A 26209-nucleotide genomic window follows, 5' to 3' on the forward strand; every position below is an offset into this window, starting at 1 on the left:
GCTGGCATTTTCAAGTAGAGCATTGCACAGTATCCTTCCTCTGTGTCAAAATATATTTTCTTTCTTAATGAAGCTTATCCCATATTTTAATGGGACTTCAAATTTTAGATAGGCAATCATTTAAGCTCAATGGCCATTTGCTTGTTGTCATACTGATGTACAAAAATAACCTTCCAGCTAACAGTTTTCTGTGAAAGGATGATTGCTGAGATTCTTTAGCCGGAACCCCTCGCATAATCTCTGGTAAGGTCAAGATGATTTACCCCCAATATCCAACAAGGTTTTTAACTCAGATATTTCCTGATCTCTATCTCTTCCCAGAACCTGTCTGTTTTGCTTATGACTTGAGCTTTTCCTATGAAGGTAACTTCCATCATATGCACTAGGTAGTATATGCTGTTTCACATTGCCAGAACAAAATTCTCCAACTCCTCATGTTCACTGTAGAAAGATTTAAAGGGCTGTCCTTTCAAAGGATTTCATACCACCTAGCAAATAATGTGAAGAATGCTGTTAGTCACCTGTAAGTGTGACTTAAAAGTGCTCCCTAGACTGAAGTTCAAGCAGCAACACTCACTGAAGTTTCAAGAAGTAATGCTGCCTTTGAGAGAGCTGTCCCAGATTTTTTACGTTACTGGTAATAATGAGGACCTTCTTCCAAGTTTTTACTAGTGGGCAATGTGAATAGACAGACAGAGTGACTGAGAGAAGGGAAACAAGCTGTTCTTCTTCACTTTTTCAAGACATCTTATATACATGCACATATACATCCATTTCATTCTTTCTGAATCAATGTGACTTACAGATCTACTTACTGGTAGAAACTGGAAATGCCAGGAATGGCATGTTCAGGGAGGGGAGAAGACTAGGAAGCAAATAATACAATATATGCATATATCAGTTATATGATGGTTAAAAAGCAGTGCAATAGTGCAATATATTTTGAAAGAGAATTATCAGGCTATTGTAGAAGGAAATTGTAAAAGCCAAAGGCATGAAATCCAGTCAAATTAAAATAGCTTTGGAGTTAATTAGGTATTCAGAATACAAAATATGTCTAAGCATAAAAGACTTCAGTAGGTCATCAGGATTTGTAACAGACTGAAGAAATGCATTGTGGACTAGAAAGCTGCTCTCAAGGAGGGAGTTTACATTGTAAACTGTTTCTGCTAGGAATTGTACAAAAGGAAATGATCAGACAGTTGCAAGCATTGTCTCTCTCTAATCTAAAAGATCATTTTTTTTGTTTTTGTTTTGTCCTCCAAAACAAAGTTGATTACTTTGTTTTTAAAAATTAGTATATTTTCTAAGTCTCAAGAATGCCTTCATTCTTTTTACTTTTCTGAATAAAAATAATAAAGGATGTTCTGACCTGTGGCCCCCTGCAGCAGTTCCAGGCCTGGGAGCTCCTACCCAGCAGATGAAACCCAGCCCAGATCCCAGCCCTTCTGACCCACTCCTGCTCATGGTTCATGGGCAGACTCACTCAAGACTCACACACCCAAACCCAGACACTCCACAACTGAGGGTCCCCCAAATGCTAGCATGAGATTTCTACCTGTCTAATGCCCATGCCAGCAGGGTCTCCAGAGGCAGTAGTACATCAAACAATACATGCAGTATTTTCAGTTTCGTGACCCAGTTAGTGAGTCTTTTTTACTTCAGTTAAACATAGGAAAATACAGTGAAAAAACAGATTAACATTTTAACTGTTTGCCTTAAAGGTGAATAAAAATTGCAAACAGGAACTGTCTTACCTTTTATGAAAAGTAAATACAGTCAAATCCAAAGAGCAAATTCACCCAATGGCATTTGAAACTGTAGGTGTCAGTCCTTTTTTGTAGAAGAGCTATGTATCATCCATCACTTAAATATAAATATTTTGCTGTCATTTTTGCAATGTATAATATACTATTTAATGGAAGTGAACTTAAACATATTTTTATTCATATTTTTAAGAGTGCAAGTAACAGTATGTTTGACGTTTTATAAATAATTTTTCTTCTCTTCAAGTATGAAATACATCATTAATTGGGAAAAGTGAATTTTTCTTAATCTTTAAATCTATTATAACAGCTGTACTCGTATAATTTTTGTTTTCTATAACTTATTTGAAAAGCTAAATGACTGGTATTTTGTTTTTTTTATTGTCACCTTTGTTGTCTTGATGATACTGATATAGAGAAAGTTCAATTAATGTAAGATCTCTGTAAGATCGATGCTGTTGCAGTGGTATTAAGTAAATTTTGTCTTTTAGTTATTTTCTTTTACTTTTAACTGTTATCAGCTAAATACAGACATTTACAGTCTGTTTTTTTTTTTTCTCACAGTCACTCAAGAGTCCTGTATACAGACAGACGAGTCCCCAAGGTCACATAAGCCTTGTGTCTGATGATCGTGTTCCAGTAGTGTGATATAGTTCTGTGAGGTCCTACACTTTCAAAAGTGTGACTATCTCCATTTTTGTTTTCAAAGCTGGTGAAAGAAATTTTGGAGAGCAGTTTCTTCACTTGTATCTTGTGGAGGGAAGACCAACAGTTCGACTGGGCTGTGGAAACTCTCAGAACATTCTGACTGTATCCCTGAAGCAATCTGTCAGCAAGGGTATGCTCGTCCCTATCACAATAAGGTAAGAACTTACCACTGGGTTACACTAAAAGAGTTTTAGTCATCTATATTGAGCAATAAAATGTGATTTCACTTTTTTTTTTTTTTGGACAATAAAAAGGCAAGTTGAATTGGAAAGCAAATTTGGGAACCTTTTTCGTGAGGTAGTCTCCTCGATTGAAAATACATTTTAGTTCACACAGATTAGTTCAGTCCTTTGGAGAACTTATGAATCATTCAAAGTCTTCAAAGTCCAGATACATTTACAGATACAGATTAAGTCAGTTTGAGAACTGAAACAGTTTAAGCATAATTTTTGAAGTTAAAAATGGGGGTCTCATATTTTATGCTTATTAATTAACACGCAGAATAAATTAGATTTTTCATCACATTTTAGTGCTAAAGACTAATCTATTGTTTAAGATAAATTAAAAATGGGCATGCTAACATCTTGCATTACAGGGTGGACTTAGTGATTTTAAAAGCTTTATCCAAACAACTATGACTCTAAAAGTTGTCATATCTACATTTGTCACACCTACATTTACCACTGTATCTTGTACAAATGATAGTTCTCAAAATGGTTCATTTATCATTTTGAGATGGGTATTGGTATCATGCTTTGGTAATGAATTAACTTTTTTCCAGTCATGGAATTTCATATGTGCAAGCTAGGTAAGAAGTAAAACAGAAATAATATAGGGGTTTTTGTTATATTTATATTAGTAAGGTTAAATAATGGTAAAGTATTCAATCTTTATTTCAGAAATGTTTAGAAATAATTCTGACCCATATAAAATATCAAATTACTGTTATTAATATATTGCATTTTTTTACATAATTTAATTATTATTAAGTATTAATTGCTGCATCTGAACTGTAAACATTTGTGATGTGAGGCAATGTAATGCACAAATTATTAAATTAAAGGAAGCCTTAGCTGGTACTGTTTTTGGTATTAGAGGATGGTATGTGATGGAGACTGCTGCAAAAGTTACCATGAAACATGCATGTTAGACTTCTCAAAATTGCCTTTTATTATCAAAAGAGGAAAATCAAAGCAAAATCTGAATATTTTTGTGTTTTTCTTCTGAGCTGTTTCTCTGTGATGTGAATGTTGATAAATTCTGAAATGAGAGAGGTTTGTTGATCTCATTATATAGAATAGATTTATATGAGGAGAAGAGAATGTTCAATGTATTTTGTTAGATTGTAGGCTTAACCCATAAGCTTTACCACTTCTTTTAGAAACAAACTTGTTAGAATATAAATCTCTTTTCAATATACAGGAAGCTAATAGGAGCTGCCATTTAAGAAACTGTTTTGTTTCTATCTTCTATTTCTTTTCAGCTACAGGTCTCTACATTACTTTTTTCTACATTTAAAACAGGGATTTTTTTTCCTTTTATGCTTAGTATTAACATCTAGTATTAATGGAGCAAAGTCACATAGCATACATTCAAATCTTATTAGCTGGCAGTGTATTTATTTTTGGATTTTTGTACAGATTGTAAAAGCATATAAAACTTACAAAGAAAATTATATCACTTCCCCTTCTTTTTGATCTAGCAGATGAAGGGGTTTTTTTCTCTCAGAAAATACTTGATAGAGTTATACAGCTCAATAATAATAAACTATTCTAAGTTTGTTTTTTAATCCCAGAGACTTCTCTTGTGTGAGACATTGGTCAGATAATTGACTGCACTATATCAGTTGTGATAGCATTTTCTTTGCTTCATACATTTAAGCCATTAAAATACTGTACAGATTTCAAAGCCTAATAATATCTTAGCAACAAATGCAGCTAAATGGCAATTAAAAAATTGATTCTAGGTATAGAGTTCAAGTTTACACCAAAAAAATTTCCTTCTTTTCCTACCTTAACACCTTTGTATTTATGGCCTCATTCTTCTTCTTGTTTTTACACTAAAAAATACTGTCAGTTCAATTTACACATTTCTTTTGTTTCCTAGAATTTTATACTGCTATCTTTGAAACAGTGTCATACTAAATAACTTGCAAGGTGTGATTGTAGACTGTGACTAGCAGGGATTTACATGAATTTGAGTTTATGGGCTTGGCCTTCAAAATGACTGTGATTATTCTTGTAAGTCCTTCTAAAATGTAGAGAGAGCAGTATATCCTTCACCAAGCAGCAATAAAATTGTAATCCTTCAGCAGTCATCCTTAACCTCTGTCAAAGGAAAAAGCAAACTTGACAAGGCAGTTGTAGCCTCCCAAGCTCTTGTATCATAAGATATAAAATATGAATCCATGACAAACTGTTGATTTGTGTTCTCAGAGGCTGTTGGAGATAGATATTCTATCTGGATGCTTTACCTGCAAAACTGTGGGATTTTTTTTTTTCCCTATAATGCAGGAAAAGTGTCAAAGAGTAGAATAAATGACCATTTTTTTATTACTGTTCCAAAGCTCTCCAACAGGGGAACAATACATTTGCTACATTTGACTTTGAATTAGTTTGGAAGATCATATTTGACAGTTATTCTGGTTTTGGATGCAACTACGACTGCAGTGGTTAAACACCACAATTAACACATCCAATAATATCTATAGAAAAAAACAGACTTTCTTCTTTTTGAACTTAATCTTTTTAATCCACATGTGCAAGAAATGAATACATTCCCATAGTTTAGAGCTATTGCTTTCTTTTAACTGTATGATTAGTTTCCTTAGATATGGCCATTTTCTCAAACCTGATGAAGATTAAATGACTTTTAAATGTTCAGTCGTTGTCTTTATGATGCTTGTGAAATAGCAGCTTTATAGAAGAAAGTCAATAAAGCTCTGATTGCTTACTTTTTTTGCCTTGCCTAGAGAAAATAGAAACCTGCTTCAATGCAGTTTTATTTGTGTTTCTATTTCTGTTTATTTTAGGATGATTTGATTACTGGTTTGAAAATGTGCATTCATTTGTGTGTAATTTTTTGTGATTTCATAATTGAGGATGTATTGGTTTTTTCAGTTAAAGCTTTGAGCACATACTTGAAATGTAGTTTGGATTGGTTTTATGGATTTGTTCTTTAAAGTTATTCAAAGAACATTAAACCAAACACATTTCATTCCATGAGTAGGTTCTGAAATGCATTTGCCTGATGTAAAATTTGCTCTACTTTGTGGTTAAAGTGGTATTACTGTCATGGGAGCAAATGATGTTTCTTCAATTCAGTGGTTGAAGGAAGGTAAATTTAACAAAAAGATTGAAATACTCAGGTTATCAGGATTTTGATTCATCTAGATAGTAAAGTGGATTGTCGCATTTAGAATATGAGTACTGATATTTTTTAGACATCTTAGATTTTTGTCTCTAGATGATATTTTGTTCTATTCTGCACAGTGATGTGATACAGCAGGTCCTTTTCCGTTTAGGAGATTCCAAGCCAGCATTAATTAAAAACTTCCCTGTATGTAACATCATTCTTCAATCTTATTTACCTGCAGAACTTTCAGAATTTCACCACAAAGCTATATCATGGTATTATGTACATTTACGTTTCATGTATCTTCCAAGTGAACAGATTGAAAGCAGTTGTTTCCAGTTTTCTGTCACACTTTAATCAGTAGTATGGATGTGAGCATTTACTCATGGCTGAGAAAGGCACCTTTAGCTGTCCTTAAAAGAGTTTATTTGTTAAATACATTATCCAGTTAATTTGGCCAACTCTCACCTAGACCATGCAGTGGTACAGAAGCTGCTGAAGTTTATTATTTGGTCTTCCAGCTTCAAAAGCAGATGGCACATTCTGAACTGTGAAAGTCCTCAGCATGTTTTTGTACCTCCACATGGAAACTTTGGCAAGGTGTAATGTACTAAGTACTAGTTAAATGCTTATATTGTCAGTGTCCATGATTTTACCTACACTTCTACATCCTCTCCTTCCACAGAAGAAGAAAATCGTTGCATGAACTATTCTACAAAGCTTTTTCATGCATGTGCATTCAGAAAATGTGTTTCTAAAAAAATATGTAAATCACAATCCATACAATATGTTGTCTCATTTTCAGTCATGGTGTTTACCTATTTCATTTCATTATTTCAGAGATATATAGGTTTTCATATTAGTGCATATTTTTTATTATTATTTACAGGTGTTGGGTATCCTGCATAGTGTGAAATTATGTAATTAAATGTAATTAATGTAATTAAAATTACATTAAATCAGTAAAGGTTTTTGTATCTCAGCAAGTACATGGTGTAGCCTAGGTTTCATATGTGCCATACTGATTTCCAACATAATCAATTATGTGATGAATGAGAAATGGAAAGGTGATTCGGTAAATGACAACTACATGCAATATCACTGTCATCTTACCACACCTCATATTTTCAAAATTGTTTGAAGATAAACACTGAAAGCAGTCTGGGATAGATTTAAGAATTTATATTTTATTATATGAATTTATAAAATTGTTAAGGAAAAAACATTTAGATGTGGTTTTAAAAAGGAATATTTTACATACTCTTTGATATAATTTCAAATTTTAAGTCAGCATGTAGATGAATTGTACCCATGTTGTGTTGCATAGAACTGAAAATGTTGTAGGATATTAATTGTACTTCATCAATTTTGAAGAAAATTTGTGATTACTTCTAGAAGGACATATATACAACTACATGAATTTATGTTTATTGCATTTTCTATAGGAATTGAAAATTTCATAAAATCATCATATTTGCTACTATAAGGTAGGAATGCTTTTGCCCTGTACACCTATGTATTGTTTGTTCTCTGAAAGCCTTAAGCCCATTAATCAAGCTGTTACAGTTTTACACAAGTAATCACTACATCTATTCAGTCTTAAAAATAGTCCCATAAGAGATGCATTAAATCAAGTAATGAATACAAATTCTTGTATATGGAATTAAAATTTAGAATAAAAATTTGGAACATTGGAATCAGCTGGTTAAATCAATCCATGTGACATGTTATCTGGAATAACTCAAATAAGAAAGTGGATTCTCATAAAGTATATAGAAATGGTTACCTTTTGTGTTTGTTTCAATTTCAGCTTTTGTGTATGATCAGAACATTCAGTGTGTTTAGAAACATAAGCCATTTTCTGGAACTTTTTTTTTTTGCCTTCATTCATCAGCAGTATGCAATATTTCATCAGTGATCTGTCAAAGCCAACAAACCAACTGCTATGGCTGTTCAAGCTCATTAGCTACTGACTTGAAGAACAGATGTTTGAATTCCTGTACCCTTCATGCTCCTGGTTTACCCTGATTTTCTTACATTAACTGACCTTACAGGAATGACCCAAGAACACAGAAGGACAGAGTCAAGTGATTCTTTAGGCTGGAAAGGGCTTCTGGAGGTCCTTCCAACATTCCTACTCAAGCTAGCTGTCCTGATTTCAGCAGGGGTAGAGTTTTCTTCTCAGTACCTGGTATAGTGCTTTGTATTCAGTTAGGTTGATAACACATTAATGCTATGGTTGTTGTTAAATCATGTTTATAATAAGCCGAGGGCTTGTTTTTGTTGTCTCATACGCTGTCTGTAAGGAGGTACACAAAAAAATCATTAACTGGTTTTGGATGTTTTATTGCAAAGTGGCTCACCACAGACCAGTTCTCGGTATATGATGTCATAATATTTTCATCTTCCAATGTGTGTCATTATACATTTATCTCAGATGAAAAGGCTATGTCACAAAATAAGCGATATCTGCTGTGTTTTCTTATGGACAAATTACAGAGTTGCATTAAATGTAATTTGAGTTCCTAGAAGGATGTATATTCCAAAACCTAAAACTACTAGCCAAAATCAATGCATTAAAGAAGGTTTGAGGTTCTCTTGCTAGGTGTGGGTTTTTTACAGTCTTTTTCAAAGCTGTTCATATCTATATAAATGTTAGAGTGTGAACTTTATTAGCAGTTCAGTAATACAGAGTAGCATCCGGCATCCAGAGCTCCATATTGAACCGGGCTCTGAATCACAGCTGGAGTGCTATGGCCTACCTGGAACCATAGAAGAAACAAGGAAAAGCAATGTATGTTTACCATATTTCAAAGATAAAGCTTTGAAAAATATGAGTCCGTTGATTATTTACATTATTTAAGAAAAACTTTGATGCATCATATTTGCTCCATCTAACCTCACCTACTTTCAAGTAAGGTATTAGTCTAAAGGAGTTTGTCTGTATAAGTACATTTATACAAAGGATTTATGGCAAAGTTTAAAAATTAATGTAGTACTCAGATATTTATTGCTCACTAGCAATTTTTGACACTCAGCTGAAAACTGACAGTTTGTCTTTAGGTTACCTCCCTGAGTGGTCAGTGTTAAATGGTAAATATGCTGAAAAAGTAGAAAAATTGTTTGCAAAATACTCTTTATTAGTTTCTCACAATCTTTTATCCCACTGATAGCCCCTTTTTTCTGTTGCAATTATTTCAGCTTCAAACCTACTTAAAATTCAAGGTTTTGTTGTTGTAAGTCGTAATGATAAAAGAAACATATTTTGTAAATGTCTCTGGTATCACAGAAAATAATACAGGAAAGTATTATTTGGAAAGTCCTGTTAGCAGGGCACACCTTCCAATCTACTGTCAAACACAGAATTTGAAAAATTAAATTATTTTGGTAATATTATGTATTTAATTTTTAGGCCAAATCAGGCATTCTGTTAAATCAAATTCTGTCTGGGGGGAACTGGTGACTCAAAAAGATGCTCTAATCATGAATTTGAAATTTACTCAGTAAATTCCTGTTTACACTTCCATGTCCTGAAAATATAAGAGAGCATCATTTAATCTCTATTCCTGAAGGTATCCACCACTTTTTAATTGATAGAATAAGAGATGCTACAGATGACGGTATTTCCTATAGGAAAAAGGATAGCTGTAATTTTTAGCCATAGTATGTTTTAAGAATGTAACATATTTCATTTGAATTACCAATTTTACTGAAGGGTATTTGTATTTATTAGTGAGTTCAACTTAGCATAATAAAGCAAAATCAAGCAACACAGAAAAAATGTACTAACCTTCACAGTAATTTGGATTGTGTTTACCATTGTAGGATGAATTAACTCATCCTAAAAGATGCTGATAGGCATAACTGGCTCACAGCTATGCAGAATATCAATCATTCACCACAAAGACTTGAATATTTAACTTTCCATTAATTTACAAGAAATACAAAAAATGTTTTATGATGGAGAGCAAAAAAAATTCATAGTTCTGAAGAAAATTCTGTCATGTCAGTGGTCATTTTAACATGAGTCCAACTTTATATTTTATATACTGATTGTCCAAGTGAGAGTGCCTGTATAGCCTAGTGGTAGAATGGAGAGGTTTTTTCAATCTGTCCATGTTTAAGGTGCATTCCTGCCCAACTATTATGTTGTTCTTCCACCATTCTCCCTTTCTAATGTAGAGGACCAGACTCGAAAATAATAATGAAAGTTGATATTATCGTGTTGGAGCAATGCTTTTATTATGTCCATTTTTTCCTGGGATAAGTCAAACACTTCAGTAATACCCTTCATACTCATACTCTGAATTTCATTGATTCCAGTTATTGATTTTTAAAAAGTCCACTTGAACAAAGTGGTTCAAGACAGTATATTTACTTTGTATTTTTTCCTACAGAAGTGGTAAAATGAAAAGGACTAATGAGGAATAAAAACTTTGTCATATCAATTTTAACAGTTTTAAACAGAAGCAGATATTTAATGACCATGGTAATCTCCAGTGTATGTTTAGTACTTCATTGTTAAGCATATTACAGATATGTTGGAAATTAGATATGTGAATAGATTGTTAGGTTTTCATGCTACAACCTTGAAAAGCATGACTAAAGTGTTGTATAATTCAGAAAATTCTAAAACCTTCCTGTTTATCAGACCCTCTTATCAAACATGACAAAATAATAGCTAGTGTAATTTTCAGAATAACCAGAAAATTTCATTTTCCAAATGAAGTTGTAAGATTAATAATCACATTAAGGAAACAGTTTCAATGTGCTGTTGACAACTGCAGTAATTATTTATTACTTTCTTAGTGAGTGATGCTGTTAACAGCAGTTATTTCTCAATGAGATTTTACTGAATCTATATGCCATCTTTTATCAGTTCTTCTAAAGACAGTGAGTTGTGAATTCACCAGAATTAAAGTATACATTATAAAACATAATGAAAATACATTTCTTTATCTTCTACTTTTAGATTTGGCTATGTGTTATAATTTTAAAATTCCAATATTCAAAGAATCTCTGGGTTTCTGCGAGAAAAATAGGAAGAATAAAATTCTAATAGTCTGTATAACCCAATTTCCATTTTCTGGATACATCTGCTTTGAAAATTATGTTATTTGCCTTTCAGCAGTGTTCAAGATAAAGCATTTGTAAGAGATGTTTTTATTATATCATGGAAATTCTAAACTGTATTTAACCTAAATTTCCAAAATTTGCTAAGTTCTTCAGAATTCTCACTTTCTGTATTAAAGGAGATACTGCTTTAATGGTGCAGACTTGTACACAGTCTTGTTTTTTCTGTGTGCTGAATAAGCACTGTGTTCCAGGTACTGCTGATGTGATTGCTCACTCACTGTGGTTTCTCTACGTAGACAGTGAACTCATATGATTCACTTTTCCATCTTCTTGTGTCTGAGTCAGGCTGGGTGAAAAAGCAAAGATTTCAAAATATTTGGCTACTCCCACTGTTCCAGGGAGGAAGTGGGATGTGTGGCCCTTCTGATCTGCTTGGGAGGAATAACAGTAATTTCACATAGATTGCCAGTACAAAGGGATTTCAGTACTGCTGAAGGGACACTGAGCAATATACATGAAACCGTGCAGATATCATTGACATGAAGGAAAAAAAAGAGACACTGGATTACAGAAGGGATAATAAAATAATAAAATTAAAAATAATATTATATATTATTAAATATTTTTATAATTTAAATATTTTTTTATTTCTAATGTATATAAATTCTCTAAAATTCATCATCTGTATCTGGTCACCCAGTAATTTACACAGAGGACTTTTCAGACAGCAGTTTACTTTCTGTTGGTTCGGCACAGTACATGGAATTATAGCATTAGACTATAGAGCCAAATATCTTATGAAGGTGCTGTGTTGCCTTCTTCCTGTGAGATGGTAGTTTACACTGTTGTATTTGAGAGTTCTGAAGACCTAAACAACAAAAGAAAACTGTGAAGAGCAAGCAGTTTTTTAATTCTCTTCCTCAAACCTGTTGTTCTGTATGTGGAAGATCAATACAGAAATAAAATTGCTTCCATGTGCTTGTAACAATTGGCAATTCTCTTCAGGTTTGCCTTAGCTGAGAGCAACAGGAAGTGCTATTTGCTCTGTAGGTATTGAATATCAGTAGAAAATAAAAACCAGTAGTCAGCCAGTCTTTGTACAAATGTCCAAAAACACAGTGGTAGAGGGAAGGGAAGGGCAAGAAAATGTATCTATCCCTCAGCAAGCCAGTTTGGCTCTCTTTGATTCATCTCATGAGCATCAATAACCACAGAGGAGTCAGAAGGCAGAGCTCCACAAACAACAAAACAGGCAGCAAAGTCCTGCAGTCCAGACTGCTGTGGGATTACGCTGAATTTTCTCCTGTTTGCTGAGAATAGAGCAGTTCTTCTTGGTCTAGGTGACCAGCTCCTAGCTTAGCAGCAATTTTTCAATGTGCTTTCAAAAAGTTTGGTTAATCTTAGCTTGTTGCTTAGTTCACACAACTCTAAAGTGGGAGAACTATTTACCTATCTCCAAAACATATCCAAGACTAATTTTTCTGAGGCAAAGAATTTTAAAAATGTGACACTGAGCCTCTGGTGCATGATCTGCATTTTGTGCTATACTGAGTCCATCTCTGTGACCAGAAATTTTCACAGGACCTCAGGTGTACTGGAGGTCTTTGTTTCATATAGTTCATTGGATAACCTTTTTCATGGGGGCTGAGAGAAAGAAGAGAGATGGTTATTATTTAATAGCTATAATCTTATTTTTTTCTAAATTCTTGCTTTCTAAATAAATTTCAGGTAGATGTTTAATACATAGTTTTCACATATGCAGAGAAGAAAGAACAAAACAGGACATCAGACAGCTGTTTAAAGACTAGCCAGTTTAGGTCTAGTTCTGCATACCAGTAGTAAGAAAATTTGGTGCTGCAAATTGAGTCACTTCATTAAAGAGAATATTCAGTAAAATTCATACATACATTTATTAAATAGTCCTCCTTGATAGTAGTGAAAGAGAGAGAGGAAAAAAGAGAGAGATGTCAACTCATCTTTCTGAGAGAGAGAGAGAAACATCCACCACATCTTTCTGAAGATCTGCAAGAAACTCATTTGTGGAACCCATCATAGGAAGGTATTTCTCTTCCTTAACTGAAGTACATGGATTCCGTGAAGAATTTATATTTTGGTATTATTAATTCAGGTGGGAGCAGTTGTTTTATTTATCTCTCTACCACTTTGATTGTCACTATCATTAGCTTGTTCTTTGAAGTACACATTAACCGGGTTTTTCTTAGACTGTAAAATGCCTGGGAAACTTTTTCTCTGCTTACTCACCATTGTGTACCACTTACCCTCTGTCCCATGCTCTTTAGCTTTGTTGATCTTTTCTATGGAGTTACTGATGCTGCTATTACATCTGGGATCAGCTTCATCCAAAGATGCTTTGTCATTTTGTGACCATTACTTGATTACTTAATATTTTAGCAAAGTGCTACAAAGGTTATAGAAAGGAGATGTACAGAGTGTAGGTGCTTAGGCACTGGCCGTGGGGGCTGCAGCAGGTGGGTATTTCCTGAAAGAGCTGGCACCCACAGAGATCCCACACTGGACGAGGGGGAAGGTGTGACAGGCAAGGAGCAGCAGAGAGGAGCTCTTATAGACTGAGCCATATTCCTGATCCTCCTTCTGCACTGTTTGTGTCGGGGAGATACAGAAGTTGGGAATGGAGCAAAGTTGAGGCTGGAAAAAAGGGGGTTGTGGAGCAGGCGGTTAATTTTTCTCTTTGTTTCTTACCATCCAAATCTATTTAATTGCCAATAAATTAAATATTTTTCCCCATGTGAGTCCTGTGATGATAATTGGTAAGTGATCTCCCTGTCTTTATCTTGGCCCAGGAGTTTCGTCATTGTGCTTCCCCACACTCACTGTCATGTTGAGAGGGAGGGGAGGCAGAGCAGCTGTGTGAGCAGCTGGCAGCTGATTGAGGTCAACTCACCACAGAAGGAACAGGGAAGTGATACTGAGCATAATTTTCCTGCATTCCTTCCATGGGTAGTTGTTCAGGCAAAATTTTGTAACAGATACGTGACCTCTTCTGTTTATTTAAATTATAAGTAGTGCTGTCTTATGTTAGATAAGGCTGTATTCTGTTGTTCAACACAACATAAATATGAGTATATTGGAGAATTCTTGTAGTTACATGGTAAGTGTTAGCATATAGTGAACATAGAAAAGTAACTATTGTCTCACACTCCTGGTGCTATGGCCTTTCCAGAGGTGTGAAAAATATCTGCTGCATTAGAGAGTATTTACAGATAAAGTAACTGTATTAACAGTTTGTAAACAAGTTTTCTGTGCTTTGATATAAAATAGTAAAAGATTATGTAATGCCAAATCTGCTTTTGAGCTCACACTTGAAATGAATGGTATTAAACAGATATGTAACTGTTGGAAGTTTGGAGTACAATAAAAAAATTATTATTATGATTGTGGATAATTTTTATTATTTTTTGTGAATAAAAAATTATTATTTTGCCTTTTCTGGAGGCTGTGCTCAAGTGCAGTATCACATGTTTGCTGTACATTTCCCTGTTTGGGGAAATGATGTTTATATGGCACCAACTCACATCTCTGCCTTGGGATACATGTCTCTGTGGTTTTTCTTCTGCAGCTTCATGCAATTTGCAGTTCTGCTCCGCTGTTTGTAGCAACGGTGGCTATGACTTCCTACTGCACTGAGGGGTTTTAGTGAGAACACCAGGAGCTAGGGATCTATACATTGTCACAGAAATTGTTTTATCCCCCCTACGGTTCATATTGTCTTGTCAGAGCTGCCAGCACCTAGCAGACCAATAGTAATGAAAGATGTGAATGTGAGAGCTACAGTGTAGCATGCTGTGTTGCTACCAAATTACTCAGCAGCGGTTCAAAACACCTTCAGAAAATACATTTTCTCTTGATTTGAATACATTTTATGTAAATCTGACATGTGGTTTGGCCCCTGGGTTTTGTTCCCAACACTGTCAGAAACAATCTTCTACAACCTCTTTTGTTCATCCATCTGGAAAATAACAGGATTATGCTTGCCTGCCTTCTGGGGCAGGTATAAGTTTTGCTCAACAGCAAATGTTGTGAAAAGCACAAAACTAAACACCAGTCTGTGCCTGACAAAAGCCAAGGTATATTCTGACCAATTTGTTCCTTGGCTGAAGAGTACTCGTCCTCAACCAGCCAAAGAGGAAGGAATTGATTATTAAGACTGAGTTTTTCCATCACTTTTAACAGAAGAGAAGAACACATTGCTTTGTTTTAGTGGATTTATTTCAATCAAATACTTAAACCTGTAATCTTTAAAGTTTTCTTAATGTATTTCATGGAGGTAGTGAATCTGGCACTTTTATCTTATTACTTTTTAAATGACATTTATTCAATTCTTATGTGGAGAAGCAGGCACACAAGCAGTTTTACTGTAATTTTAAGGGGGGGGATATGTGAGGAAAAAAAGGCTCAAGTTACCATGTGAGTGGAGTTTGCTGATTGCTTGATGCAGACAATAATCTCAGGAGCAACCTATGCCAAATGTATATCCATGTTTTTCAATTTTAGAACTCAGTGTGGTGATGCACTGATGTTGATGTGGTATTGTTGGTCTTGCTAAGCACTCAGTCTCCACTGCAGGGGCTATGAATGCTTTCTAAAGCCCATATAATTATAACTGTTTCCTTTTAAACACTTTAACCTTCAAATTTGAGCCAGAAAGTTTTTGGGTTTATTTTTTAGGGTTTTGGTTTGTTCTTTCTCTTCTGTTTTTCCAGAACAAAAACCTCATTTTTAATAATTGTGAAATTCTCTATATTATAATAAAGAAACACTGTCAGTATGGCCATTTCCTTTGTCTCAAATAAAAATTGCAAAGAGTCTCAGAATGTTAAAAAGTAATCCTATAGTATTAAGGTATTCACACCTTCCAATACAAGAACATTCATTAATATTGAATAGTAAATGGCCCTCTATTATTGCATATATTACATTTCACATAAGGTGTTTTCAGACAATATACATCTGTGCTGTTTTATTTTCTTGTAAGTTTTATGCTGGTCAGCATCTTACAGCTTTTGGAATTAATATCTCTTATTAAAGCCCTCTTTGCTCAGGAAGATAACATCATTCTTACTAAGCAGGCAATTAAACAGAAGACTGATTAACTTGGTTTGATTAGTTGTGAACTGCCATAGAAATTCTGCTTATCTGATGAAAAAAAATATCTCTTGAGGGATTTGGTAATTTTTTTTAGTCAGGTCACATCACTAATTCACTTCCTGAACAGTTTCTTCAATTGGGCACCATCTTCTTTGGTAGCAGCACAGTTTCATATTGATTAAAAGTGCCCCTTATTAACAGTAGATTAAATATGAAATATTTTACCACTCAAGCAACTAAGGCAGTTGGATCCAAAAAGAGGCCTAGGTCTTGGAAATTCCTTTCATTCTTACTCTGAGGAGTTAATGCATAGAAGAGAAACATTATTAAATGTATCCAACACTGTCAGAATTAGTTCATATCATTGCTTTGTGATTTAAAGTAATTAAGCAATTTGTCCATACTATTTTTATTATAGCTGATCATGTTTTCTGATAGGTTGGCAGCAAGGTTGTGAGATTTTTTGGTAGCTTTTATCTCCTGGGTCATGTAGTATTATCATAGTGAAAGCTGAACATGTATTTTTGCTCTCACTTAGAAATCTTGCTATGATATTTTGTGTTTTTTTCCTTTTGTACATTTTCTTTTTAAACTACCCAAAATCTGCTGCCATTTTTCTTAGTTACAAGCAGGAAGACAGTTAAGTACACCAATGGTTGAGTACTGAGTACAGACAACCAAAGGGCCAAAACATTTAAAGCTACATTGAGTGAGAAATGAAGCAGCACTGAATTGTTCAGTTTAAATTCAAGATGAGCTGCAAGAACCTAGTATATCTCTCACCTCACCTTACACAAGTTCTTGAACTAAACATGAACTAACATTTTGTGATCTGCAACTTTCACAGTATAGTACTGCTGCATCTTCAGATGATGAAATAAATTATATTGCCTAATAACTGGGAAAACTTTATGTACATATTCTATACTTTTAAACTCTCATTGCATACCTTTAAAGAAAAAGGAGACAAAAATTCAAATATTTTATTCTTCCAAACTGCATATTGAGTTGTTGAAATATTTTATATGTCAGTAGCTGAAAGTATCCCTGCTCACTTTAATCCCAGATAGCTGAGGATGACTTTCTATAGGCTCCAAAGAAAGTCTCCTATAAAAATACTGTGCCTTAAATCATTATCATGGATAGAAGATTTCAAAATGTTCAGTTGATCAAAGATGAGAATTAAAAACTTTGCTTAATAAGATTTTTCCTCTTTCCTTTCAGTTTTCCTTCTAGAAATAATAATGCTCTCTTTTTATATTAGTGTAGAGTTTGTATCTGATCCAAGCCATAAGGTCTGTTTCTTCCCTATCTCCCCAACTGTTGCATCAATATTTAGCAGTGACAATAGAGGAGAAACACAGAACTTCTTTTGCTCCTTCAACCCTTCTTGAATAAGAAAGGATGATAAAAGGAAGACAGGAAAAATAAAAAAAAAAAATAAGTACTTGTGAAGTAGATTCTCTATAACTGATTCCCCACACAATTTATTCTGTTTGTGTGATTATGTACAGCACATATTATAGTTGAATCATCATCAAGTATCCTGCCTTTTATATGTTAGGCACAGGCTTATGGGTTTTATTTTTCTTCCTGACCAAACAATAGCCTATTTTGGTTGGGGTTTTTGTTTGTTTGCTTTTGCTTGTTTTTGGTTTTGGTTTTGGTTTTGGTTTTGGTTTCTAATTTGAAAAAAAACAGTGCAATAGTTGTTTAATGAAAACAGTGGTAGAATTAGCTGACCTAATCCTGCTCACCCTATCTTCCTGCCAGCTGTCTTCCTCTGGCACACAAATGAGAGGCAGATGCATAGCAGGCGAAGTTTTCCAGGTTCATCATTAAGCAAAGCACTTAATATTGACTGAAAACAGGCAAATATTCGACTGCTGCAATTTAATAAGTGCAATGGGTATGTTCTTTAAAATCAATTTCTGTTTAGATTAATTCATCCTAATTTCTAGCAATTCCACATAAGATCAATAAAAGCATGACAATCACAGAACTTGCACTCATTATCTTACATATTTGGCATTCTTCAGACAACACCTTGGGCAAGTCTGTTCATCTCCTTCAGCTCTTTTTCCCTGTGATACAAAATTTACAGGGATCTTTTTATTATAAAATTCATTATTGATCACAGGGTTCTGAGGCACATAGATGAAGACTAAAATAATTTCTAAAAATAACTTATGTTGGATAGGTAAAGCTGTTTCCTAAAATGCACTGCCACTGAGATAGAACATTCCTTTCAAGGCTCTCCTAACACCCTCCTATCAAGATCAGCTAAGTGGGTAGAAAATTTTTTGGTGAGCATTGCATTGTCTATCTGGCAATCAGTTACCCATAGCATCCCTTAGTGCTCAGTGTGAGCCAGGGAAATAATGAAATTTTTCACTGGGTCCTTCAGAGGAAAAGGATCTTCCAGCACGTCCTCTTAGGGTTTGCCTCAGAGGCATGTCTGAAGTATACACCCATGAATGCTCTTCTGACCACATTAGAAATGTTTTTGCTATGCACAATTATCTTAAATTTTTCCATTTTTCCATTTCTATTTAAATTTGACAACTTTCTTCTCCAAACCTTGCAAGTATCTGGTATATAAGCTGGGATATGTTGATATATTTAGTCTGATCTTTTTTTAAAAAGCTTGGCTTGTTCTTGGTGTTTTGGTATTTGAAGCTTTAAAGAGTGGTTTGAAATGAAAGACAACTTTTTATTTCATTCTAATGCAAGACTTCTTGTTTTACAACTTATTTGATGGATCTCAACTACTGGTCAGTATTGAATGCTCTGAACCAAAAGACATCTATGATATGATGCTGTTGCCATCCATTTTTCTAGAGTCCAATACTCTTTTACCAATTGCAATAAAAAACAAACACACAAACAAACCCCATAAAATAACCTTTGGTAAGGGAATGCTGCAAAGGGACCAGCTGTAATCATAAATACAAACATGCAGAAGACAGCCAAGAGGCCAGAACCTGGAACATGGGAAGTTCCACCTGACATGGGGAAGAGCTTCATTGCTGCAAGGATTGGATTGCTGAGCACTGGAACAGAGTGCCCAGGGAGACTGTGGGCATTGTCTCCTTCTATGGAGCTACTCAAAAGCTATCCAGATGCAAACACAAGAAACGTGCTCAAGGGGACCCTGCTTCAGCAGGGAGGCTGGAACAGATGACCTCCAGTGGCCCCTTCTAACCCGGCCCATTCAGCAATTCCATGTGAAGTGTAAAAATCAGTGAATAACTTCGGCTTTATAGCGGCCCATAATAGAAGAATGTCTTCTTTTAACACCCTATTAGGACACTTAGGTGTTAGAGTACCTAAAAATTGTCTGTCCAGGCTTATTCAGGATACTTCAGCAATTTGTTTATTTTTGCAGTTGACTACAGAGGCTGCCAAACACTCAGGTGGTGAGTGCAACATTAAGTGTAAGCTGGTAAAGGAGCAGGACATTGTATGAGAGAGACCTGGATCACACACTGTGGAGTTCCCTGCCTTTCAGTATAATGAACACTCTCTCAGTCTGCAGGGATTCCCACTCTGCAAATACTGATTTTAAATGCTTTTCATTAGGGCTAACACTATAAAGAGAATATAACTGGTAACTAGTAAACCCCTGTTGTGCATGATTTAATTTGTTGCTAATTAGAGGCAGCTTAATCTAAAGTTAACTTTTGTCAGTAACAAATGTTAATTCTGATAAATTGATAAATTTTTCAGTGCTTGAATCTTGACCTAAAGTATCTACATGGTTAGTACAACCAGGCATCTCTGTGAAATGAAATATTAATTACAGGATAATTTTTTAGTGAAATAATTTCTAATATTTCCACATTCAATATGTGTGTAGTTGCATTTATAATAGATAAGTGGAAAATTGGATGTCAAAATCAAGAAATAAAGAACCTCATCTATAAGCAAAACCAGATTTTACATGCACAGCAACAGGCATTGTGGTGCTTGTTTACACTTCTACAATTTCTTTAATCACTTGCATTCATAAAATTTAATCTTGTTGAAGGACCTATGTAAGATTTTGACTATCCATGAAGAAATGTGGCCCATTTCACATCATAGAAGATTGCTTTTTTTTCCATTAACACCTCATACTTTTTGTTTCTACAATCTGATGAAAGTAATCTATCTTGTTTAAAAAAAACCAAAAAAGTTCCTAAAAGATGGTCTGTGAATACGCATTTACATCTACAAACTACATGTATTATGTTTACCTTGCTTTTCTTTTTTGCAGTTTATATTCACAAATCTTGTGCAGTATTTCTTTTTTAAATAATACATTTCAGCTCAAATATATCACTGAACAAAGAAAGTAGGAGAGACATTTCTAATACACTAGGAAATATACATTGGCTATTTAGGTAGGTTCTGCTGAAGCACATCCAAATGACATTATAATCTATATTATGCCTTTTGATATTCAAATAGGCAATAAGCATCCTGTGCATTCATGTATGTTTAAGGTTGCAGTTAAAATGTGTATAAACATACCACCATAAAGCAGTCTCTTTTTTCATTAAAAATAGCTGGTTATAGCTCAGCAAAATGTTCTTAGCTGTTCACGTTGGATGCTTTGATTTAGACAGGTTCAAGTACAAAATACACATGAAATTATGATGAGAATCTTAATTTCTTTGACAGAGCAGTTCTAAAGCTCATACTTTTGTTCTGATGGGGGAAAACACAGCACATGTGTTATCAAAAGAAGACTGCAACAAATGAGTTTGGTCCAGATAAAGATGAGTACAGAAATTTAATCAGTTTAGATGACAACAGTAAGCTTCAAGTTCTGTGCAATTCTCTATTTATGAATGTATTCTGAAATAAGAAGTCTGCCCTGTTCTGTTCCTTTGTGCGTTCAAAGCAATAAGTATGTGTCCAAATCCATTTTTTTTTTTTAATGCAATGAACTTGTTACATTGTGTGGCCATTAGGCTTCATAAATCAATAAATCTTAAGTCTGGTAAGTGGGATGTTTCTGCCTTGTATTATTGACTTCAGGTGAGTTGTTCATTCTTTGAGAAAGCAGATTTGTAACATGACCAGCAGTTTTGGCAATGATGTTTCTCATTTCACCAAAAATCAGTTATTCTTACGTGTACTGAAGAGGGCCTGAAGGGATTATGATGACAAGGCCTTACCTTCTTTCCTACTGATGGTGTCAAAAGGAGAGACACAAGGTTGGTGAGGAGGTGCAGGGATAACTCTTAACTGGTGTAACAACTTAATAAGAAATATCAGTTATTAATTTCCAGTTTTATCTGGGTTTCAAATGGGGCACTACCCTTCTCTGTAGTTCTCCATGGCCCTTTGCTTGTGACAGCATAAGTAATGCTTACCATAAATAATATGTTAGTGATAATTTTTGTCATAAATAGAAAACTTTTATTTGGCAAGATTATGCTTGTACCTTCAATTCTTAAGCAATACAGTAGGAGAACTAAATATTCTTAGATATTCTTAAATATTGTTTTAAGGTGCTACCTTTAGCTATGTATGCCCTGACTCACATTCTCTTGCCATATTTACAGTTGGTCTTAATGTAGTTCAGTTGAATTAGGCATTCATAGACAATTATAGATGAGTTGAGCAGAGGATATAGTTGTTTCAGCAGTTGTTGCTGAATTATAAGAGAGATTAAGTGTCTGCCTATTTCTTTTTTCCTACTGGGGTGCTTCTGAGAATGTCACCAGAAGGTGACAAGAACAAGCTGTTTGAATGTCACTATGAGAAGCTAGCACATAAAGTTGCCTATGTCATAATTAGAGAAATATGACAGTAGTTCCAAAGGCTTAAGGGTACAAAGGATTAAAAAACATGAGCCTTAAAGAGTCTGAAAGCAAAATACTTTTTTTTTTCAGTTGATACTTATATGTGTAAAACTGAAATACAGCAGGAAGTCTCTTGGTCCTGAGTATTAATAAATATGCCAGCCACTACCTCAGGGGTTGCACTAGTTGGCAACTTTATTCTCCAGTCTACCCAGGATTTCCTGTACTAGTATATAAATTGTTCCTTTTCCTGGTGTTCAAATTGAAGACTCACTTTCTCATTAACCACATTGCTTAACCTATTTTTCTCTTAGTTTTCCCATGTAGAAGGGAGGTAACAGTTCATTTTAGACCATCAGAGTATGCAAAAGAAAATTAATTAGTGCTGCCTGGTAGAAGTAACATATATTACTGATCATTGTATTTCTTCTGTCTGTAATAGGCAAGAAAAGATCTTCAACAGGAGATCATTGTGGTATTGCAATTATGTGTACAGCACGGCATTGATAGAGCTTTATTCACATGTCAAGTGGCTCCCTAATTTTCATTCATAGGATCAGACTTATGTAAGACAATAGATGGAAGACTGTATCTGAAGATGGTTAAACATAATAATTAATTCCTATGCTCCAGTGCAATACCAAGCTGTTGCTATCTCCAGAAGAGTCTCTCTGCTGCTGGGAGTGAGAGCAGTCCTTCAGGAAGGAGAGACATAACTTGAAGATTGCCTACTATGTCCCTCTTTGAGCACTTTTTCAATGTTTTTTTGTGGTGTTTTCTTGGTGATGTGTTAGGATAATTGAACCCTCAGGATTTGTATTATTTTACCTTTTTTTCTTAATGTCTTCAGAGGAACTTTCCCATCCCCCTCCCCCCCCCAAAATATGGTGGTTTGGATATGTTATTTTCCTTTGTTCTTCTCTTTGTTCTGGTTTAACCATTCTAAAAAGCACAAATTAAGCATACATAAGTTGTATACACATAAGAAAAATTTTTAAACATTGGTTGTTGTCAGAAATATGTGTATATGTATACTTTCTTCAAACTGTGTATCTCATAGCCACTTCACATGAGACCATAGCTTCTAAATGTACATAAACTGTTCTCTTGTTTCTCTTTATTTTCACAATCTATTAATATCAATGAGATTCAGTTACCTGGTAGGTAGATAAATGGCATAAAAATAGTTTTATGATGGGATACCAAAGCAACAATGCAGACAGGCTTTGAAATTTAAAGTTTTACCAAGAGCTCTTTTCACATTTTGCCAGGCTTACAACAGAGTTAATTTGCTCACCAGGATGCAATACTGAATATTTCTTATGTTAAGTTTTACTCTGCTCCTACTGATATTAATGTTTTCTTAAACAGAAATACGATCCAAGCACATGATCTTTTTCAGTGTGTTCAAAATCACTCTACCTACAAGTGATCTTGTACTTAAAGAGAAGGAAATGCTTGATAGTGGTCAGAGTGGTTTGATAGTGGTCACATTTCGCTTGAGACTAAAAGACTTCTGAGTTGGTACTTTTTTAGGGTACTCTTTTAAAGTTAGCGTTCATATATCCCATGCAATGAAATTTTATTTATTTTTTAGCAGAAGTCTTCCAACTTCTTCCAGTCTTCATCAGTGTCATATTGCATCATTGCACTTGATGACTATTTTGTTTTTTTCTAAATTAATTCCCTAGTATCACCTATTTTTCTCATTTCTTAGAGAGAAAGGCATTTGACTTTTGAGATAATAGGCCCACACTGGCATTTTGTTTGCTGAAATTATTTCATCTCCATTTAAGGGAAGAGCTGTCCAAAACTTATTATCTAGTGACTCTTCATAAAAAAGAGTTTTACTATTTTCACACCAGCATATTCTTTCAGTGAATATTACAGTTGAATTTTCATGTCTTACATATTTTGTACTAGTTGTTGCATAAGCTTTAGCTAGAGGCTTTTTTTGGAAAGAGGAAGGCAAACCTTCTTTTCTGACATTACATAATTTTTAATAAAATTGCTTGAATGCAATTACATCTATATTAAAAATCAGTGAATTAGAGAAGCCAGATTACAGGGTAAGAATGAGCTGTGCAAAAGACCACAAGCACCTTTCCTAAGGAGTGTTCATCTCTGTAGCGCCAAAGAATAGAAGAGTAGAAGTCTTTCTCTTTGATATAATGTAGGCTCAAAGAGAAGGTAAAGGTAGCCACAATGAAAATTAAACAGCCTTGTTCAGGTGCAGCAAATACCCAGTTGGTACATGAACCCGAGGCAATGCAGTCAGAAGCAGGAGAAAGCAATTGTATTCAGTCTTGAAGGTGGATTACTGGGTTTAGAAACACAGGGTATTTATCAGCAGTGAAATCTCAACGAATTAATCTAACAGACAAAAAAAGCCCATATAAGGCACTAGGAAGCCTTACGATCCAACAGACATAAATACATGTACAATATATATTCTGTATTCTTCTATGTACAAACTTGTTGTCCTGAAACTCAGATTAGAACACAAGGTTTTTGTAGGACTTGGTGTGTTCTGCCAGGAACAATTTTGTAACAATCTGTTCTTCCAATACTGTCATGATCATGAACCGCAATAATGACTATGGTAATGATTATAATGAAAGTTCAATTTTGTTGTAACTTCAAAACTCTGCCTAAATGTTAGCACTAATTATTCCAGTATCTTTATCTTATTCCCATTCTTGCATGTGTGAAATGGAGGTGTCGCAGTCTATCGGTTGGTTGTCACAGCACAGTGATGTATTGTGTTTACACCAGTGAAGTCCCCATGAAGTCAATAGAATTTCAAAGATATTATTAAAAGCAGAATTTATACTTTCCTTTAAAGATCCTTTCTGGGAACACATATCTTTAAAGTCATGACTCATAAAATATATATATTGAAGAAAAGCATTCCATTGAAATAAATGATCCTTGGGTGTATGCTGCCTGTAGTATGCTTGGCAATATATGCATTAGAAAGAGTGCCATTAGCCAGTCTACTAAAGGATCATAAACTTGACTTTTGGACTAGCAGAGCTGGAGTAAATGAAGCATAAACCAAGCTAAGTAGAACGTAACATAAACAGTATCTGTTTCACCTAATGTAGGTATTACCATTTTCAGCTACTAATATGCTTTTGCAAAAACATTGGGTTTGGGGTTTTTTTTTAGATTCTGTATAATGTATGAAAAAACTGTATAACAACATTAAGCAAAGAAATTCCATTTTCTGTGCAAAGTAGGTAATATTTGGGAAGGTAAAGTGTATTTGTTTTCCTTATTTTCTTCAGTTCTTCTGGTACCCCCATAGCAGAAAGAGAAGAAGTTCTTTTTTATAAGCACATGTAGTGAATGACAAGACAAGGGGGAATGGCTTCAAACTGAAAGAGGGCAGGTGTAAATTAGATACAAGGTAAAAATTCTTCACTATGACAGTAGTGGTGCACTGGAAGAGGATGCCCAGACAATTAATGGAAGTCCCCTCTGTAGAAGTGTTCAAGGCCATGTTGAATGGGGTTTTGAGAAACCTGGTCTACTGGAAGGGCCTGGCAGTGAGGTTGGACTTAGATGATCTTTAAGGTCATTTCCAACCCAATTCAATCTATGAATCTATGACTCTATGATAAAAATATATTGTTTGACTTTCTCAAATTTGAAGGGCCCCCTAAGGATTATTGATTCCAGATCCCTGCTCCTTACAAAACTACTTAAAATTGAACTACACACTTAAGAGCAACATCCAGATGCTCCTTGAACTCTGACACTTTGATGCCATGACCACTTTCCTGGGGAACCTATTCCACTGACTGACCACCCTCTCAGTGAAGTAACTTTTCCTAATGTTCAATCGGAACTTCCCTTGATGCAGCTCAGCTTGTTCCATTTTCTCATGTCCTTTTGCTGGTCACCAGAGAGAGAGCAGGATCTCCTCTTACACCACTCCCCTTGAGAATGAGGTCACTCAGCTTTCTTTTCTCCGAGATGAACAAACCAAGTGACCTCAGGTACTCCTTTTAAGTCTTGCCATCAAGGCCTTTCACCATCTTAGTCTCCTTTGGGTACACTGTAATAACTTTACATCCTTCTTTTACCAAGACCCCTCAAAACTGCATGCAGTACTTGAGATGTGTCTGCTTCACTACAGTGTAGAGTGAGACAATCACTTCCCTCAGCTGGCTCATGACGCTGTGCCTAAGGCACCCCAAGTTGTCCCCTTTGGCTGCCAGAGTACACTGATGGCTCGTATTCGACTTGCCATGAACCCAAACCCTGATTTCTCTCATACAGAGTGGTTCTCCAGCCTCTCATCCCCCAGTTTGCATATATAACCACAATTCCAGGTGAAGACACTGTCACTTGCTCTTGTTAAATTTCATTTGGTTG

At 34.9% G+C, this 26209-nt stretch overlaps 1 protein-coding gene across 1 annotated transcript in view; it reads left to right on the forward strand.

The window, feature by feature from the left end:
- EYS (eyes shut homolog) overlaps window positions 1-26209 on the forward strand; it is a 725122-nt gene that overhangs the window by 583887 nt on the left and 115026 nt on the right. Inside the window, 1 exon segment of the mRNA XM_053974015.1 lies at window positions 2476-2629. Coding sequence (XP_053829990.1) covers window positions 2476-2629 — 154 coding nt within the window.

Source organism: Vidua macroura, chromosome 3 (genome assembly GCF_024509145.1).
Source record: "Vidua macroura isolate BioBank_ID:100142 chromosome 3, ASM2450914v1, whole genome shotgun sequence".
Classification (NCBI taxonomy): domain Eukaryota; kingdom Metazoa; phylum Chordata; class Aves; order Passeriformes; family Viduidae; genus Vidua; species Vidua macroura.